The 13,418-nt window shown below is 45.7% G+C and overlaps 2 protein-coding genes across 2 annotated transcripts; one reads left to right on the forward strand and one right to left on the reverse strand.

Annotated features, from left to right (window-relative positions):
- Nucleotides 1-1,042: 1,042 nt before the first annotated feature.
- On the reverse strand, nucleotides 1,043-8,456 carry LOC310742776 (uncharacterized protein). Its single transcript, XM_083572324.1, has 12 exons — nucleotides 8,355-8,456; nucleotides 7,626-7,834; nucleotides 6,934-7,287; nucleotides 6,475-6,569; nucleotides 6,012-6,159; nucleotides 5,118-5,349; nucleotides 3,656-4,212; nucleotides 3,213-3,327; nucleotides 2,618-2,811; nucleotides 2,301-2,464; nucleotides 1,561-1,816; nucleotides 1,043-1,292 (listed from the first exon to the last, which is right to left on the reverse strand). The coding sequence occupies exons 2-12, from the start codon at nucleotides 7,830-7,832 to the stop codon at nucleotides 1,068-1,070; spliced, it is 2,547 nt and encodes an 848-aa protein (XP_083428450.1). The 5' UTR covers nucleotides 7,833-7,834; nucleotides 8,355-8,456; the 3' UTR covers nucleotides 1,043-1,067.
- Nucleotides 8,457-8,963: 507 nt separating this feature from the next.
- Nucleotides 8,964-12,360, forward strand: NDUFB2 (NADH:ubiquinone oxidoreductase subunit B2). Its single transcript, XM_083572440.1, has 4 exons — nucleotides 8,964-9,170; nucleotides 10,578-10,719; nucleotides 11,466-11,569; nucleotides 12,285-12,360. The coding sequence occupies exons 1-3, from the start codon at nucleotides 9,073-9,075 to the stop codon at nucleotides 11,538-11,540; spliced, it is 315 nt and encodes a 104-aa protein (XP_083428566.1). The 5' UTR covers nucleotides 8,964-9,072; the 3' UTR covers nucleotides 11,541-11,569; nucleotides 12,285-12,360.
- The last annotated feature ends 1,058 nt before the right edge of the window (nucleotides 12,361-13,418 follow it).

Here is a 13,418-nt window from a genome sequence, read left to right on the forward strand (position 1 = left end):
AGCCAGTCTGATGTAGTGGTTAAGAGCAGTAGACTCGTAACCTGGGGAACCAGGTTCGTGTCTCCGCTCCTCCACATGCATCTGCTGGGTGACCTTGGGCTAGTCACACTTCCTTGAAGTCTCTCAGCCCCACTCACCTCACAGAGTGTTTGTTGTGGAGGAGGAAGGGAAAGGAGAATGTTAGCCGCTTTGAGACTCCGGGTAGTGATAAAGCAGGATATCAAATCCAAACTCTTCTTCTTCAGTGCAGGAATCTGAACGAAAGCATCCATGACAAATGCTTTTAAAAAAAACTAGGAAGGAGAGTCCACAGCCTCCCGAGGGAGTCCATTCCACTGCCGAGCAGCTCTTATCGTCAGAAAGTTTTTCCGTATGTTTAGTTGGAACCTCCTGTCTTGTAACTTGAATCCACTGGTTTGAGTCCTAGCCTCCAGAGCAAGAGAAAACAAGCTTGTTCCATCCTCCATGTGACAGCCCTTTAGATATTTGAAGATGCTATCATATCTCCTCTCAGACTCCTCCCTGCCCCCAGGCTAAACACACCCAGCTCCCTCAACCATTCATCATAAGGCTTGGTTTCCTCTGCACACGTTCCAGCTTGCACAGCACTGGAAATAGAAATAGCATTGGAAATAGGCTTCCTGTGCTAAGCATAAGGTGGTTGGGGTGGCTTTCTCTAATTTTGCATTACGCCATGCCCACATGTCAGTCATTTAGTGACTGGTACCCACAACTCTCCCCAAATTTGACATCTGCCCACTGGTCTGAAAAGGGTGGCGATCCCTGGTGCAGGGACCAGCTGATCCTCTGTCCAGGAACAGCCTGAAGCACAATGCAGACCCACTGTGAACCAGTTAGATCACAAGTGGATAGGACACCAAAAAATTGTGTCCTGCAAGCAGTTATGGTTCAGAATACTACCCTCCCAATTCTCAGATAAGCCACTGTCTGAAGATGGCCTCAGTGGGGCCATTTCTACGGCACTCAACATCACACTGCCTTGCACCTACGAACATTAGTAAGAGCAGCTTTGTTCCAGAAGTGGGCTTATTCAGACGACAATGTTTTTATGGCAACAGTGAGGCACGCAGCACCAGGAGACTCTGCTCTCTGAGATACTGTTGGAGGTCTTTGTGTTTTTGCTCCTCTTTCTCCACCTGCTGGGACATCCGGTCCTGATTTTGGAGCTTTTGCAATTTGGCAGCCGCCTTCTTTTTCCTCTGTGTGTCCTGCTCCTGAGCTGTGACTTCCAAGTTGTTTTGCATGGATTTCATTCTGTTCCTGAGCAGCTCCTGCAGAAAAGGACACAAAAAAGGGACTTTAAGCTCTTTCCCCCCCCTTACAGCGTATTTGCAGTCGAAATACGTACACTGTGCAAATAAAGCAGTTCTGAAGGTACATTTGCTTGACCTAATTTATCTGAGTGCAGAGTCAGGTTTTCCTTGGCTCAGAAGGTGGATTTTCTGGATGTGCAGGTAAACCTGCCCTGCTCGTCATCTCGCTCCATGCAATTAGAATATTTTGAGAAACTGGAGAAGAGCCAAAGAGAACAGCCCTCACCAGTCTTTTTTTCTCATGCTCATCAATTCTTTCCTGGTGTTCCGCCAGCCGCTTTTCCCTCTGCTGGCGCTGTGCCTTTAAGAACTCCAGCCTTTGTTCCTCTTTGTTCTTTAGGTCTTCCTGGAAGCGGGATTCCCCTCTCCCTGTCTCTGCTCTTGCAGCCTGCAGCTGCTTCTTTGTATGCCACTTGGTCCAACTCCCAATGTTCTCCTGCTGCTTTTGAGAGCCTTCCAAGGTTCGCTGGAGTGACCTCTGCCTATTTTGAAGAAGTTCCAGAGAAAGTAAAATGCCATTTAGTCTGTCATGCTCAGCCTGTTACATAAAACAGAGGATCTGCCTAAAGCAGTGGCGGACCTACATTTTGGGGGTCCTGAAGCTTGGACTGTTACAGGGCGGGGGGCTTTGTGACCAGCAATGAGGTCTGGGTAACCCACTGTCATCTTCTTCAATAGGGTTGTTCCACAACAGATTACCACATTTTAAAAACAAATTTACTACTACATCTCGGATTTTGCTTAAAATTGCTGTACCGCGGTACTTCAACACCTTTACATCAACTGCGCTACTGACTCTCAAACTTTGGGATTGTTGAAATATATACAGCAAAAAATTAATCAATTTGAGTTGTGTGGCTCAAATTGGGTCTACTAGGCCCCAAAATTTTAAGCAATGTGGACTGAAGTCGCTTCTGGGGCCCCTCTAGGATGGAAGAGGTTCCCTTAACCCCTTCCTTTTATTACCTCTTGTTGTCAAGCAGCAGTTCTCTTCTGAGGTGCTCCTCTTCCCGCCTCTGCTCCTCCTTACGCCGCCTCTGCTCCATCTTCTGCCGTTTGAACTCCATCCTGGCTGTGTTGATGCCCATCTCTCTTGGACCATCTCGAGTCACCGCTTTTGTCACTATTCTCTGAATGAGAGATTCCATCATATTGGGATGGGTTTCTCTGGAGTGGACTAATCTCTTATTGGCTTTTGTTCCAAACTAACACTGAAATGCTGCTTCAGGTAAGCCAGGTCTGGTCATTCACTTAGAAAGGCCAAGACAGGGGGGTGTCCTCACCTGTACGGGAGGTGCACTGTGGCTTCTTCTGATGGGCAAAACCGATTTGACAGCAGAATAGTCTTCCTTCAGTGATTGGTCCACCCAGTTAAAGATTGCCTGGAGCTGGGAAGGATCTGCAGCATACGTCTTCCGAGAAGGACTCCTTTGGCATGGCTGGGCAGAAAGTGGGATTTTGTTGAACTGGGAAAGGGCTACCGTATGAAAAAAAAGTCCATGTTAGAGTGAGGCAAGTCATTAAAAATAATGGCACAGGTATACGAAGACTCTGATCTGATGAGACACATGCTTGAATCTACAGAAACCTGAAAGTGACTAGTCAATCATTGTGGGAAACAAGACGCCAGGCTAGACCAGCCTTTGACTGGTCCAGGAGGGCTCTTCTGGTTGTCAGCAGGAGGAAGCTGAATGCGCACTTGCTGGTTTGTGTATCAAGGAGCAGCCTGCGGGGTTGGCAGACAGGAAAGGGGAAGGAGCATGTGATGTGCCAACCATACATCTGATTATGCCAATCTGCTGGCTGATACACTTATATTTCAATATCTATTGGAAAGTCACTGTGAGACCCCAGACTGCCTTCATCACAGCTGCCTACCTCTTCGTCTTTGCTGTTTATGCTGAGTTAAGCATTTGTCTGTGTTGACAGCTACATCAACCATGGTGCCAGGGCCTTCCTGTGAAGCTTCTGACACTCCCTCTCTCGAATGGTCCTGTAAAATCAATAAAGAATAAAAAGCTAAAGAGGACACAGGAGAGTGACAGTGATTGAAACACTAATTGACTTTGTGGGGTTGGGCTGGGAAAGCTTACTATACTGAGCTGAGTTTCTACAGCATCATCACATAGGTACATGGCACATTATAAAGGCAACATTCTCCTGGAAATTTGCCTGTGATCTGACTAAGAAAGTGAATCCTTGGTCTTTTCAACAATGTTTATAACATTGTGTGACCGTGCTCTGGGAGAAAACAAATCCGTACCCAAAAAGGGACCAAGAATTATAATACTTTTGCAGCCATCATAAACATGACAACATACCTTGTTTGGTTTTGTAAATTTGCTTTCCATCTCTTCCCATGATTTTAAATCTGCAACATCATCTGCTTCCTTCAGCTTCTTGCTCTGTTCCTTCTCATTACTTCCTGAAATAGGAAGCCTTCCCTTTGAAAGCTGCTCCTCTATCTTCCTGCTCAGTTCTTCCTTTGTCAGTTGGGTTCCGGGGATCAAGGCATCATCTCGTTGCACTGTGCAAATGGGAGACCTAAAGGACTCCCAAGCCTGGAAGCAGCAGTGGCAAAGCGGGTGATGGGCAGAGCTGCAGCCAGCACCAACACAACAGTCCTTTGGAATATCTTCCCAGTGCATCTCACCTAAATAGCTCTGCTGGAAAGGCCCTGAAGCTCTGTATCCAGGTGGCACAACATAGGGATAATCTGGATTCTGCTCCACTAACATCTGCCTGGCTGCTAATGGCATCTGAAGCTCAAGGACGATGCGTTCACTCAAAGAAGGAGGGATCTTCAGAGCAACATCTGCAGACATGTTCTTAGTCTGCCCATTCCAGAAATTCACCAGCACTTTGCTGTTTTTAAAGGCTGTAAACAGAAATACATATGAAACCATATTTTAGAAGCAAGCACAATGTATGCCACTCTGCTAGGACAGCAGTTGTATTCCACAAACCAAACCAAGGCACGGCTTCTGACTCGCTGCAGGAGCTTATGGACAATATGTTTTTAGGTAATCTTTGAATATTTTCCATTCTTTGTATACTTTCTGGTTTGAGAGCCCTCTTACTTTCCCCGTCATCTTTGCCAGTTCAAGGTATTCAATCAGAAGAGTCTGCCATTCTATTATTGTGGGCGCTGTTTCATTTTTCCAATTTCTTGCCACTAATATTCTGGCTGCTCTTGTTCCATACATAAACAATGGTCTTATATCTTTTCTAATTTCTGCTGACATTATTCCTAGGAGGAAGGCTTCTGGTCTTTTTCTGAATGTAAATCTGAATAGCTTTTTGAATTTATTATATAATTTGTCCCAAAATTCCCGGATGATTGTGCAATTCCACCACATGTGTAAGTACGTCCCTGTCTCTTTTTTGCACCTCCAGCAGGTTGGTGATCTACCTTTATACATTTTAGCAAGTTTTGCTGGAGTGTGGTGCCATCTATAAAGCATTTTCATTACGTTCTCCCTAAGATTATAGCACGCCGTGAATTTTATATTCTTCCTCCATAATCTTTCCCATTGTTCCATATGGATATTATATCCAAGATCTTGTGCCCATCTCACCATTACAACTTTAACTTGCTCTTCTTTCACTTCCCATTCTAATAAATAGTTGTATATTCCTAAGATATGTTTTCCTTTATTGTGTTAGCTCTTTTTCAAGCTTGGATGTTTCTTTTGCCAGATGTTTCTTTTGTTGTGTTTTGTCATTAATAAAACGTTTAAATTAAAAGGAAAGGAAAAGGAAAGGGCACAAAACAAGCAGCACCTGAATGAGAACGCCCAGCCTCTGTAACCTGAAGGATCACGCCTGGACCGTATCGTTCACCTTTCTTGTCCCACGGAGCCAGGACTGCATCTCCTGGAGCTAAGGGCTGCCACCTGGCATCCTCATAATGGATGACATCGTAAAGGGGCGTTTCTTGCATCCGACACAGCATCTTGCCTTTCCGGGACTGCCGAGATCTTTGGAACTCAATCAGAACGTGTTCTCTGGAGCCCTGCAAGATTAAGCCAGCAATGTTGCCACGTATTCATTCATTTATTAAATTTCTATACCACCCTTCATCCAAGGATTACAATATATATACACACACACACACACACATATATACACACACACATATATATACACACACATAATATATTAACACACAGTTTAAAAGGCCATAGATTCTTTAATTAGCCAAAGGCCTGGTTGAAGAAGGAACATTTTCACCTGGCACCTAAAGGTGTATAAGGAAGGTGTCAGCCAAACCTGCCTGGGGGGAACAATCTACAAATGGGGAGCCACCACCAAAAAGGCTGCTTCTTGTGTTGCCACGCTCCGGCCCTCTCATGGAGGAGGCACAGAAAGGATCTCATACGATGGCATAGATAAATAAATAGTTAAACTTCCCCTCCTCGTGGTCTTGAGGGCAACCGACATGGTACTGGTGAGCACCATCACAAAAAAACTCACTGCTTGTAATCTTACTTTATCTTCTGAGCCTCATTCCACTCCCCTCCCCCACCCCCAACAGAAAATGCAAGGATATCACTTCACTAGTTAACATTATTATTTTATATATAGTAGGCAGCATTTAAGCGTGACATCTAGATTCTAGAGAATAAGGTGCTAAAACCCAGTTTGAGAAGCACTACTTTAGTTAAATGAGCTCACCTTAACCTCTTGGACAATGTGACCCAGATAGTAAAACCCATCTGTCTCTCTTCTGGCGAGGACTTGAACCCCCCTCTGCAAATTGTAAACTTCTGGAGACCAGTCAACGAAATCCTCCTTTAATGGGCTCCAAGCATCTGAAGGAAATCTGCGGGTATAGAAAACTAACATGTGCCGGGACAAGACTGACGAAGGGTTCTGCAGAACCCAAAAGTTTACTCATTATTTTGTGACATTCTGGTTGCCCTAATAAAAAGGTACGTACTGCCCAACGATGGATTTTGAACTTTTTCTTGTGGACCAGCACTGTCACCTTTACTTTTTACATATAACTTTGCTTTTAGATGATTAGGATCACTCAGACTTATGTAAATCAAGGCTGAAGGAACATGGAAGCCAATACGGATTCAGTTGCCATTCTAAGGACTTATTAACCTAAAAGATCCACAGTCCTTAAACTTACCGTGCTGTAGCATGATGGCCCATCAGCAGAGAGGAACACGGCTGCTTGCACATACAATCAGAGCGGCAAATGCTTTCACTGTAGCCAGGAATATCCTAGAAAATTGTGGAAATACAGAATCACAAAGTAGTAAGAGATCTGAAAGATCCATTACAATTACTTGCATTGTTAGGACTTCATGCCATCCTTTCCAACAATTTGATTGAATTCACACATGCATGTCCATCATTTGACCATTAAAATATCAAGCGATGACTTGCATGTCTAAAGGAGTCATCATAGATCTAAAGCCACAAAAAGAATTGTAGTATTTCTGAGTGCACTTTTTTCCAATAGAGACTATCTCACACATTTGGCTAACTGAAGACTGACACATCAAGTGATGAAAAATCAAGTGGTGCCCAGGCATGTATGAATGAGCCCTCAGAGTCAACGTTGCTTCATCCAATTTTCATTTACCTCATCAGAGCTGAGGCTGATTGCTTGAAAGGAACCACCAGACGCCTTGGCCACTTCCTCCATTATTTCTTGTGCCCCGTGTTCATTTTCCCCTCTGCTTCCTACCAAGTATACTATGTGCACTGGGTGCGCTTGCTCTGCCTCCTTAAGGTGACTACTGATTTCCTCCACAGCATGCTCAGGTAGCCCACTGGTGAACAGGTACACTGCTTGGCAAAAGGGGTCTTCCAGCGCTGCTGCCACAGCCATCACAGGACTGTCCCCACTGCTGCTCTGAAGGGCTCTGATCCAGGCAGCTGCTTCAGTGACACTGCGGAGGGAACATTCTACCAAACTTTTCTGCCATTTTAACACCTGGAGGGGAAATGAAAGGGTGAAAACAAAGGCCGAAGTACAATTAAGAAGGTTGCACATTTCTGGGAATCCACCCACCCACATTTCCAGGAGTCCATATGTTGTGTACTGATTATTGTTGTTCTGATTCAGAGTGCCAATTGCTCACAAAGCTGCTTGTGGAAAGTACCCCTAGAACAGGTATGCAGAACCTGAGGCCCTTCATAGGTTGTTGGACTCCAGTGGGAATGCTGGCCAGGGTTGATGGCAGTTTGGCATTCAACATACTTGGGAAGAGTCACAGATACCTATATTGGCATGGTTTTTCTATACCACTCGATTGATGCTCTTTCCATTACCTGCTGGTTGGCACAGCTGACAATGCCAAACATGGAATCGGTTGGTTTGTGGGCCAGTGAAAAAAGAGTCTTTATGAGGAGTTCTTTCAAGATACATAGGCCGGCGGTCTCAGTTTCTGAGGTGCAAAGCACAAAGGCCACATTCTGCTCGTGGATGTCAGCCAACAAGGGTAATGTACTAGAACAGCGATGGGACATTCTGGACATTTCTGAATGACAAACAACAACAGCACCAGCATCATTATTACTATGTTTACTACTTTACACACTTCAATATGTGATAAGCCAGCCTAGTTGTGTTTGAGGCACCTTCTGCTCAGCAGACCCTTAATTCTTCTAACTGGGATATATAAGGTAATAATTATGGTAATAATCACTTCTGGCAGCACTACTGAGGGAGAGAGAGAGCTAAGTTTTACTCCGAGTAGAGCCATTGAAATTAATGGGGTGAAGTCAGCCCTGGCTAGTCATTTTAGTGAGTTGATTACACTGAGCAGAACTAGCACTGGGTTCGGATTCGGCGGCTCCTCGGGAATGAGAACACAATGCCGAAGTTGGTTATTATTGCTTATGATATTAGACATCGTGTGCCAAAGTTTACTGGGACATATAAACTTTAGTTCTTTTTCAGTGTTTTGAACTTTCATGCAATAAATAACCAGGAACTACTAAAGCAACCTCAGCGAATTACTGAGGCTGCAATTCTAAGCATTTCGGGGAATGTCCCACGTGGAAGCTGCAATACCTCAATGGGACTGACTGTTATTTCTCCTCCCGCATAGGACACATTCTCTCCCCCACCCCGCACTTCGTCTTGTTCTCTCCCGCATCTCACCTGATCCCCCCTTCTTCTCCTGTAGGATACTGAAGTCTCAGCCCGTTGCCAGGCAACCAGATACCACAGACGGAACCATCTTCAACACCTGAACAGGGGGGATGAGAAGGAAGCCCTTCTTTTTATTTACGAAGCCCTCAAATAATATGAAAGGCCTTAAATTTCCTGACAGGGGCATGTCTGTTGCGTCTCGGATGTGAGAACCAAGCCCACCGCTGTGTGGGAGAAAACAGCCACGAATCACGTACACACCCCTCCCCTAGCGAAAAGTTTTGGTACTTTCCAGGCTGGTCCATTCTACGGAAGGGGGGGAAAGCATCGCTTGAAAGGTGTAGGGCGCTCTGGAAGGACAACTCGCGCTTCTCTTCAGCTTTTCAAAATATATATCCGCGGGAAAAGAAGCGGGAAATGTATGTTGACCCTCTCTAGCGGGAATATTTTAACGGTGATTCCTTTTGCTTCTCCCCCTCTCCGCGACTAGAATTGGAACGCGCCAAAGGGAGCCGGAGCTACGGCAGCCAATCAGAGCGCGGTTTATTGGGAGCCGAGGCCTACCCGGTAGCGGAGAGTGACATTGTGGCGGGTTGAAGGGCTCCGCCGGCGGCAGCCAGGATGGCGGGGTCTCTGTGGCGGATGGGCGGCGGGTTGCGCTTGGCCGCCCGGGTCCTACGTGCCCAAAGCGGTTCTGGCGCGACTACGGGAGTCCGGCGGTAAGCGGGGGGGGGGGGGGGGGCGCCCCGCGCGTGCCAGGAGGCGGGGCAAATTATGCAAAGCAGTGGAACGGAGGGATGGAATGTTCGGGGACTCTTCCTCTGGAGCTACAAGACACAACAACCCCGCATGATAGGCTCGTCGCAACATAGGGTCGCCCCAGTAATACGTGCAGCCTGCAGCCCGGTTCTAAACAAACATTACATGTTGTTGTTTAGTCGTTTAGTCGTGTCCGACTCTTCGTGACCCCATGGACCAGAGCACGCCAGGCACTCCTGTCTTCCACTGCCTCCTGCAGTTTGGTCAAACTCAGGCTGGTAGCTTCGAGAACGCTATCCAACCATCTCATCCTCTGTCGTCCCTTTCTCCTTGTGCCCTCCATCTTTCCCAACATCAGGGTCTTTTCCAGGGAGTCTTCTCTTCTCATGAGGTGGCCCAAGTATTGGAGCCTCAGCTTCAGGATCTGTCCTTCCAGTGAGCACTCAGGGCTGATTTCCTTAAGAATGGATAGGTTTGATCTTCTTGCAGTCCATGGGACTCTCAAGAGTCTCCTCCAGCACCATAATTCAAAAGCATCAATTCTTCGGCGATCAGCCTTCTTTATGGTCCAGCTCTCACTTCCGTACATCACTAAAACATTACATAGAGTAGAGGTATTCCTGGGGGCCGCGCGCCAGAGGTGGTCTGTGCCCGATCTGTAGGTGCGACTCGTACAATAGGTTATGCTACCCTTGTGCAAAAGTCGGAGGTTTCTGCAGAGGCGCGCGAACCACCGCATCTCGCCATCCTCCTTCCAGGCAAGCAAGGGGCATTGTGGCAGCTCAATTGCACATTCCAACGAGGCAAAAGCACACAAGGAGCTTGTACCCTGGAGAGAGTTCTGGGGGACAAATAGAGTGGCTTGGAAGGTCATATTTGGCATCCCAATACCATACAGTGGTACCTCGGGTTACAGATGCTTCAGGTTGCATACTCTTCAGGTTACAGACTCCGCTAACCCAGAAATAGTGCTTCAGGTTAAGAACTTTGCTTCAGGATGAGAACAAAAATTGTGCTTCGGCGGCGTAGCAGCAGCAGGAGGCCCCATTAGCTAAAGTAGTGCTTCAGGTTAAGAACGGACCTCCGGAACGAATTAAGTACTTAACCCGAGGTACCGCTGTACCTCGGGTTAAGAACTTTGCTTCAGGATGAGAACAGAAATCGTGCTCCAGCGCCACCGCGGCAGCGGGAGACCCCATTAGCTAAAGCAGCGCCTCAGGTTAAGAATAGTTTCAGGTTAAGAACGGACCTCCAGAACGAATTAAGTTCGTAACCCCAGGTACCACTGTATTCTGCACAATTTCTGCTCTTCTGTGGCCCTGATTGTTCATGACGCTTGCTTCTATGTACGTGTGTTTGTCCTGCAGTGCAAGTGGAGAGGCGCATGTCTTCAAGTACCGCCACTATGTAGAGCCTCCGCCGTCCCATCAGATAAAGGGGGAAGTGCTCAGTGCGCTCATGTGGTTCTGGATCCTGTGGAACTTCTGGCATGATCCTGATATTGTGCTGGTGAGAGCTTGAATGGGCTGGGAAAGACTATAAAGCAGTAGCATCAGGGTTATCTTCTCTAGTGAGGTGAAGAAGTATTGAATGTGATTGAAAAATAATGTCCCATTACCTAGCTGTGTGCACAAGATAGATAGATTTGAGATTACTGTACAGAAAAAGCCTGCTGCTGAGAAGATAATAAAGAAGGTTCCAGTCAGGCCTCTCTAGGGAAGATATTTCATAGATGGGGTGTCAGCTCCAAGAAGACGCATTTCCTAATAGCCACCCTCTTTGCTTCCCTTGGGGACACACAGAGCAGGGCCTCTGAAGAGCATCTTGGTATATATGGGAGGTGATATTTCAGGTGACCTGGCTTCAAACCATTACGGGCTCTAAAGGTTAAGATTGGCATTTTAAATTGGGTTTGGAAACTGACCGGAAGCCACTACATTTGACATAGCACAGGTGTAATATGATTGTAAGACCAAGTCCTAGGTAACGATATTGCGGCCCAATTTTGGAACATCTGGTTTCAGAACCATTTTTAAAGGCTGCTGCTGAAGAGAGGTTACATATGTTTTTTAAGTATACCTAAAGTACTCCTGGCTTAAAGCTTTACTCATTAGCTGAGACTCTGCTGTAGTTACAGTATATCTGTCTCTTTGCATAGAAGCCAGAGTGTTTGGCAGACTTTGTCCCAAAACACGTTTCTGTATCCTTGGTGGTGTAAAGTGTTCAATGTTTTCTTTCTTTCCCATCCGACACAGGGTCACTTTCCTTATCCAGATGCTTCTCAGTGGACAGATGAAGAGCTGGGAATCCCTCCTGATGATGAAGAATAACTCGAATAGTTTGTTCTAAGCAAGTTTAGGTATGATGGCACTTCTACATGACATTCTACATGACTATCGCTTCCTAGGCTAAACTAATGAAGTGGCTCTGGAATACTGCCACTTATCCCCTTCATACCCATTCCCAGTTACAGTATAAGCATGTTTGAGGTACATGTCATTGCACTTTCCCACTTTTATCTCTGTTTTCCCCATTATCCATTTTAGGTTCCTGGCCCCCCAGGAACTCACAAACGATTTGCTTTTCTCCAGATCCAAGATGTTATGTAAACTGATGGTGCTGTCTTAGATTAACAACTTAGTTTTCACTGATGGTAGAAATTGACTGGCAATTAATGAAGCCATGTGAAGGTCGTAGAGCAGACATTGGGTCATGTCCAATACAGCTGTTCTGCTACTGCAGATGTGCATTTGCACAACAGAATTTCCCACTCATCTCTCCAGCCCTCTGCACACCCTCAAAGTCCATCTCAGGAGCAGATTTTGAGGTGTGCAGGGAAGTCCTACTGTGTGAACAGAACTCTGCATGTGCAGCACTAAATACCACTCCCCCCCAACCATGCAGTTGAAATATTAATCTTTCCCATTTTCTATATTGAAAAATCAGCAAGAAACTTCAGTGTGGCAAGATGTGCTTGCCTTGCTCATGGCCTATTTTTCTTGTTTCTAGTTATTAAGATTTGTGCACTTTGAAGCAAATCAGCCCAACTAACCATCTGTCCTTACCGCTTGCAGGCTCCTGGGAGATCTACAAATGGCTTCATTTTACAGAGACTTTAATTTGGGTTGTAAATAAAATTAACTAACCAGATCACAGCTGTTTGAGGATGTGCTGGTGTTTTCAAACCGGGGTGGGTGGGTGTGTTTACAACGTATTGTATCTTAAAACTCATGTGCATTTGGTACTAGAACTTCAATTGTGTAAAAGCCCCGACTTCCATATATACCTTCTAGATAATAACAGTCAGAACTAAGGGTCTGCTGCGGCTTAGTGTGGCTACAGGTTCTCTTTCAGAAACACTTATTTCGGGGTTTGACTAGGAAAGGGATTGTACAGAGGAAGCAGCCTTATACCAAGTTGTACTACCAGCCCATCTTGTTCAGTATTGTTTACACTGCCTGGCAATGGCTCTCCAGGGTTTCAGGCAGGAGTCCCTTCCAACCCTACCTGGAGATGCCAGGGATTGGGCCTTTCTGCATGCGAAAAAATAGGTGTTCTACCACTGGGCCATGGTCCTTCCTATGTAGAGCGAAGCCATTTGGTTACACGTGAAGTGTTTGCATCTTGCTTTTCACCTGCACTGTTCAGCTGCAGCTGAGCTATATACAATTGAGAGCAGTACTGGGTCCTGCATGTTAAGGATACAGACAAGTTCGAACATGTTTAGAAGTATGGAAAACAATTCCTGTGAAGAAAGATGGAAGAAACTGGGTACAGGTAGCTTTTGGAGACCATTGCATACAAATCTGCTGTTAACAGTTATCCCAAATTAATTTTTGTCCTGACTTTAGGAAACACTGCTGAATTTACTTGAATGTATTTTCCGTTACTTTTGTTGTAAGACAATATGCGATGATTTTATGAAAGGTGCTATAGAATACTTAAAATAAGACAGGTAGGTAGAATATAATTGCCCTCTTCAGACTTCGGCTTTTAAAGAAGTGCTGAGACATGTTTTCCGCTGCCACAAATGGCAGAACTAGATCCAATGGGCTGAAGTTACAGGAATATAAATCTCAGCTGGACATCTGAATTATCCTCTTGATGGTAACAGCAATTTGATAATGGAAGCAGGAACCTAGAGGGGTGATGGACTCGCCCTCAATTGAAGGTCGTCAAAGCAGAGGTTGGACAGCCATCTGTTGGAG

The sequence above is a fragment of the Podarcis filfolensis genome (assembly GCF_964270895.1).
Source record: "Podarcis filfolensis genome assembly, chromosome: 10".
NCBI classification, from domain to species: Eukaryota; Metazoa; Chordata; class Lepidosauria; order Squamata; family Lacertidae; genus Podarcis; species Podarcis filfolensis.